Consider the following 7007-nt stretch of genomic DNA (forward strand, 5'->3'; position numbering starts at 1 on the left):
TTTTGTCCTGTCTTCAGCTATCAATAGATTCATGTTCCTACTATTTGAACAGAATACTAACCTGTTTCTAGGCCTTAAGTTTCAAGGAAATATCCTTACCAGTTCAAAACTGCTTTTCTTGAAACCATCAGCTGAACTTGCTATTGTAAGTAGTTATATTACTTATGATATTGTGTGATCAACGAAATTTTGGGGAAAAAGGAATTGAAGATAACTGGAGACAGCAGAGATAGTGTAATAAGAGAGTGGAATAGGGCAGAGGATCAGACATGGGGTCAAAAACATATATACACGAAAGTAGAAATGGAATATTATGGATGATAACATGCATGATTAAGCCACTATCCAGTTTATTCTAGATGGGAAACGACATTTAGTATGTTGTGATGATGCTCAGGGAATGAATGTAAATTAATAAAAAAAAGTTTTTCAGAAGAAAAGAAAAGGCATTAAAAATACCTATCTGATGACTGCAGTAAGCTATATAGCCCTAGGTAGGTGCTACTTTATAGTATGTTCATTCTATTCACTGAGGTTTATGCCTAAAGTCAGACTTGTGTTCATGGATATGTATATTTCAGCTGTGCTTGCTATTGAAAATATTTAGATTAAGATATTTAGTGAAACAATAAAATGGGGGAGGCAGAGAAAACAATAGCAGATACCAGACACAATGTGGGAGGAGGGTGGGAGATGGCAGAGGGTGAGATAGGGAATCAAGGATGGGAAAAAAGGCAAAATATACAGAAAACAAGAAATGGAAAATTATGTGTTGACAATAACACATATGTTGATGTGCTTGATTGAGCCAATATACAGTGTACTGTGAATAGAAAAATCTCATTTTGTATGCTATAATGATGTACAGTGAATGAATGTAAATAACTAAATTAAAATAAATAAATTTTAAAAAAAGAAAAGTAAAAAAATCTTAAAATTCATTTAAAAAATGTACTATCACTAGAACGTTTCAGCCTCTGTAGTGTTAAAGCAAACCTGGACCAACCGTTGATCTAATTACGAATTCTACTTCTCACAGGGCTTTTTCTGTGTGTGATGAAAACCAAGCTGTAATTGAGGTGGGGATTTAGAGATTTGGTACAGCAAACTTCCTAATAAAAACAGCACAAACGGGACTCTTATGTTGTTACATATTAAATCTTATTTGATCGATTTTACTGTATTCCAAATTGCAAACATAAGGTAGAAGGTTGTAATTATAGTTTTATTGATTCATCATTAAGTTTTAATCAAGCTGCTGCTACAGGGATGGTTATTATTTTGGCAGTGTTCCTCTATTTGTAGCTTTCTTTCATACTCACTACAACAAAGTAACTATGGGTATAGTCCACACCAACAAAATGTGTTATTGTTTCTAAGGAAGCTGTTTGCAATGTAACAATCTTCTATCAAAGCAAATGTTTTTACAGAATGCAATAGAATTTTTCTTATTGTCTTTAGATTTCCATGCCTTTCTGGTCATCAATAGCTAAGACGATTTTTGCTTCCTGGTCCCTTTTATTTTATGCCAGAAAATTTATTTTCTGTAAATTCACCTGTTTCTTTCTCTTACTTTCAGCAATCACACTTGCATGGATCTGAAACTAAAAATGTATGCTTTCCGAAACCAAAACAAGTTACTGAAACAGGAAGGCGGTAACAGATATATTTTCCAGGAACTTATTGAGAAAATTGATATGGAAAGACTTCATAAAGTTATTCAAGAAAGTTCAAAGATTAGGCCAGCTGTGGTGGTGTAGCAGTAACATGGTGCTCTGGGGTCCTGAGGCCATAGAGAAAGACCCGAGTTCATGTCCTAAGGTCTCCTTGCACATGCCAGGAACAGGTGTGCATGCCTACCACTTTGGCCAGCTAAGGATCATGGCATGAAAATCCTTTGGGGGATGTCATCCAATCTCTGTGTGTATCTATCTATCTATTTATCTATCTACCTCTCTCTTGCTCTCTCTCTCTCTGTTTTTCTCTCTGCCTCCCTCACAGAATAAACTTTAAAGTAAAAAAGAAAAAAGAAACTTCAAAGATTACTAGAGCATCCAAACCAACATGTCCATAAACTTCATAAACTTGGCACTTTTTAGCATACTAAACCAGATCAAGGCACAGCTAGGTGATTAAGGCAACTGGAACTCAAATGGCCGGATGTTCAGTTCAAGACCTAGAGACAGTGGCCTTGGAAACATGACAGGCAATGGACATGCAAGCCTAAAATTCCAAAAGGATGAAGAAAAGGAGAATACAGGATTGTGGCATGACCATTCCTCTACAGGGGGGCTTTTCCTCGTTCCCTCCCTTTCTCCTTCCTTCTCTCTCCCTCTTCCCCACATTCAGTGCATATGCCCTCTGGCAATTTTTTTAAAACGTTAACATCAAGAAATAGTTCATGTGTGAAGTACACAATATCTACCCATAGCTGAAAAGTTCTCCTCTAAAGGTTCTCAGGAACCACAGAAACTCTACACAAGGGTCTGACATTAGGCCTTATCACCTAGGAACCATGGAACCCCAAGAGACACAATGAAGACAAGCATAGCTTACAATTGAGTATCTCCAGTCTTACAGACTACCCAAAGGGCACTAAAACTTCCACGCACGATTTTTTTTTTTTTTAGAATAAAGTCCCAAAACTAACCACATTTAATGATGCTTGAATGTCAAACATTATCACCAGAAATCATTTAAACTGAGGTTAACGGGTTAAAATGTTTTAAAAATAAAGTGTAAGTTGCTCTTAAATCAAAGCATGAGCAAACTTTCAGGCAGAACTCAAGCATTCGAGTTTGTTTATATTTTTAGTGCCGGAAGGAGCATGGATTCACCCCCGTAATGGGGCACAGTCATGCCGCAATTGTTTTCCTTCTGTATCTCCATCCCATCAGGATGTGCTTGAGATACAGAGGAAATCATGCACTCCCTCCACATGTTGTTCAAGCCACCATGGCCAGGATACATGCCAAGCTCTTTCTTAGACAAGGTCTTGCTGTCTTGCTAGCACTGGAGTTTTTGCGTAGGGTCCACAGACAGAGGAGATGAAAAGCACCAGAAATTAGATGTTCATATGTCCATCTTAATGGAGAGACAAGTCATAGGTTTCAGAGACACCTAAAGAGGTCTACAGTTTCTTTTCTTTTTTTTTTTTTTCAAGTTTTTTTATTAGTTTTCGCTATAGGGCACGTATGTTCAGCAAACTCAGACAAAGAAGGGGTGAGGTAAGTGGGGAAACAAAATAACCCCTCTCAGGGAATGGTCACTTTACAATCTCTTCCATTTTCTTGCGATTTTGGGTATACACACACTCACACAATGTTCCCAGTGGGACTTTCAAACTGACTCGAATGATGCTGTCAGCTATGTGGGACCCAGATCCCTTAACCTCCATGCTACCTGCCTGTCCTCTACAGCTTTCTTCCCTTAGGTTTTTGCCATAGGGCATATGCATTACCCAGAGAGCCAAAGAGAGGGAAAGTGAAAAAGCACCCCCAGAGGGATAGCCACTCCACAATCCCTTCTCCTTTCTCCTCTCAAGATGTTGGACGCAAACACACGCCTGATATGCTTTGTAAGCCACTGGATCCAGGGCTTAAACCATGGACAGCCATGTCGGAGTTCAACACCTTAACCCCCATGCCACCTACTAGCCCTCTACAGTTTATTCTTAACCATTTTATGTTGTTTGCTACTCAAAAATCACTATATTGGTAGTCTCAATCCTTACATAACTTCAGTAAATTGTGAAGGCAATTGTTTTCTATTTTCAGAGTCCAGAGTTAACATAGGCTCTGCAAAATCAATTTTTTGGGGGGGAGGGAGAGGTTTTTGCTATAGGGCACATGCACTTGCCAGAAAGACAGAGAGTGAGAAATTCCCCCCACCCCCCGCAGGGGGGGATGGCCATGCTGCAATCCCTTCTCCTCCATTCTCCTCTCGGGAGGAGGAGCGCCCAGCATGAGTTTAAGCCACTGGGTCCAGGACTCAAACCACAAACAGCTATGTGAGCGTCCAGTGATGTAACCATTACACCATCTGTTGGTCCCTGCAGAATCAATTTTAAACCTACATGAAAAGCAAGTTTTATTAAAAAGGGGGAAAAAATCTCAGTAACTATAACATCTCTCAGGTTAATTTATTTCATAATTTTTATGAATATTTTCTTCCATTTCATTTCATTATTTCTGTGTAGTTATGTTTAACACATAGCTATATTTTTCCTTCATACTGCCTAAGACTTAATTTTTTTTAACTACCATATTGAATCCACTTACATTGATTGGGAATTATAACTTTCATAACCTAAAAAAAATTTAAAGAATTATTTTTATCTTTATTCAATGTTGTTATTATCAATTTTTTTAATTCGACCAGAGAAAGAGAAAGAGAAGTGAAAAAGCAAGCTGCCAAGTCTGCAACTTGAACCAGTCATGTGGGAGTTCAGTCTTTAACCACCACACCATGTGCCAATCCTAAAAAAGTTTAAATGAAGTAATATCTACACTGAAAATATATGCATAAAATTATGCATTTCTGAATTATTTTATATGCATAACTTGTTACTTACCACTTCTCCAGCAGAGGCAGCCAACATATGCTTCACAGGCGTCATATACGAAGATGAACCAGTATGCAAAAACCATTTCACATATTCATAGGTGATAAAAAATGCAGCAGCTGAAATTTAAAACAAGTCGGTCTTTTGTAAAGCTTATATATGCATTCAAGTGTGTCCTCCCTGGCTGCCTGAGGACTGACCACCATCGTGAATGGCACAGTACCAGGAAGAGCACGACTGACTGACTACTTCAGAGGAAACAAATGATCATCAATGCTGTCACCCTGGGAAAGCAACAGGACCTAAGACAGAGATGCGGGAAAAACTCGCCACAGTGTACAAGACCACATCAGATGCCATCCCTGTGATCTCTGTGTTTGGGTTCAGAGCCCATTTTGGTGGTGGCAAGACAACTGGCTTGGACATGATTGATGATTCCCTGGAATACACAAAGAAAAATGAACCCAAACATGCAAGACATGGCCTGTGTGAGAAGAAAAAGGTGTTAAGAAAATAGAAAAAGGAATGCAAGAACAGAATAAAGAGAGGGAAGGAGGCTGCAAAAGCTAATGCTGGTGCTGACAAAAAAAATGAGCTGGAGGGAACCGGCAGGTAGCGTAATGGCTATGTCGCTGGACTCCCACATAGTCGACCGTGGGTCGTGTCCCGGACCCGGGGGCTTAAAACTCACGCCGGGCGCGTGTGCGTGCGTGCCCAAGATCCCGAGAGCAGAATGGAAGAGAAGGGATTGCGGCGTGACCATCCCCCCTGGGGGATGATTTCTCGCTCTCTGTCTCTATGTCTCTCTCTGTCTGGCGAGCACACGCGCCCTACAGTGAAAAAAAAAAAAAATGAGCTGGAGGGAACCGGCAGGTAGCGTAATGGCTATGTCGCTGGACTCCCACATAGTCGACCGTGGGTCGTGTCCCGGACCCGGGGGCTTAAAACTCACGCCGGGCGCGTGTGCGTGCGTGCCCAAGATCCCGAGAGCAGAATGGAAGAGAAGGGATTGCGGCGTGACCATCCCCCCTGGGGGATGATTTCTCGCTCTCTGTCTCTATGTCTCTCTCTGTCTGGCGAGCACACGCGCCCTACAGTGAAAAAAAAAAAAAATGAGCTGGAGATTGGAGACTGGTCGGAGGAGTAAAGATTGTATAATGACACTCTGTCGTGACTGTGCGGATTTTTCATGAGAGGACTAATAAAAATTGTCATGTGAGGGCTGGCAGGTAGCATGGTAGGTAAGGCACTGGATTCTCACATGGCCAACCACAGTTCAAGTCCTGGACCCAGCAGCCTAAAAATCACAACAAATAAATAAATACATGTTTAATTTTTTTATGTGAAAAAGATATATATATGTGTGTATATATATATATATATATACACACACACACACACATTCAAGCTGTTAAATGTTTCTCAAAACATTAATAAATTATGAGACAATAGAGAAATATGATAGTTATTCCTATACCTTTTCTACTCTCACTGTTTCTGAATTTACTGAGGTCAGGTTATATGCTCAACCAAGGACTTACAAAAATGCAAAAAACACATACTATGTATGAGGACTGTTATCAACCAGCCTAGCATTTACCATGTTGTTCTGACAAGTTACTTAACATTGGTCAACTTTTTAGAAAGGATACGGGTTTCTCTGACTCAAAATATCATTACATACGATCATGAAACAATCGGCTACAATGATTTATAAACAGGTTAAAATTGCAAACACAGGGCCAGCAGGTAGCATAGAGGTTAAGGAGGCTGGATCCCACGTGGCTGGCTGTGCAGTTCCAGTCCTGGGCCCCAGTGGCTTGAAAATCATGCCAGGTGTGTGTGCCTGTGTGCCCAAAATCCTAAGAGGGGAATGGAGGAGAAAGGACTACAGTGCACACACACACCTGCAGTAAAACTAAAAAAGTTGCTAACATAGACTTAAATGTCTATATTTTATTCCTGGTTATTCAAAATAACCAAGGCTCTTTTTGCTTCATCACTCACCTTGACATCAAGGAAACAATCAATTACTTAATTAAAACTGGAAGTTAAAAATCTCTAAAAAGCTACTCTGACACTATAACTAATCATAGCTGCACGTCAAAGCTTTGAAACGTTCAGAGTACTGTAATCAAAAGATTCTTATCGCTTCCATAAAAGATAAGGCACAGAAGATAAATGAGTGACAAATTCATCATGTGAAGGACATCTGAACATGTCACAGTAAACTCTTAAACACTCTGGAAAACAGCTTGACAGTGAAAATCAGTTCTTCAAAGTTGACAAGGTTATAAACTATCCTCAGGCTGCACCCAAACATACAGCAGGTCAGACAAGACATGCTGTTTAAAGACCAACTCAAACACTTTCACTAGCTAAATCTCCTAGTAGCGGTTCTTTTTTTTTTTTTTTTTTTTTTTTTTTTTGTGGGGTTTTTTTG

General features: G+C 39.7%; 1 protein-coding gene across 7 annotated transcripts in view; it reads right to left on the bottom strand.

Annotated features, from left to right (window-relative positions):
* The window catches only part of SLC25A26 (solute carrier family 25 member 26), a 161285-nt gene that overhangs the window by 134705 nt on the left and 19573 nt on the right, over window positions 1-7007 (bottom strand). For 5 of the 7 annotated variants that reach the window (XM_027776559.1, XM_006160366.3, XM_006160367.3 and 2 more), the window contains one exon: window positions 4574-4683. The exons of the other annotated variants lie outside the window; for them this stretch is intronic. In XM_027776559.1, coding sequence (XP_027632360.1) covers window positions 4574-4683 — 110 coding nt within the window. The remainder of the gene's footprint in view (window positions 1-4573; window positions 4684-7007) is intronic. 7 annotated transcript variants of the gene reach the window in all.

The sequence above is a fragment of the Tupaia chinensis genome, unplaced genomic scaffold (genome assembly GCF_000334495.1).
Source record: "Tupaia chinensis unplaced genomic scaffold, TupChi_1.0 Scaffold000682_1, whole genome shotgun sequence".
NCBI lineage: Eukaryota > Metazoa > Chordata > Mammalia > Scandentia > Tupaiidae > Tupaia > Tupaia belangeri.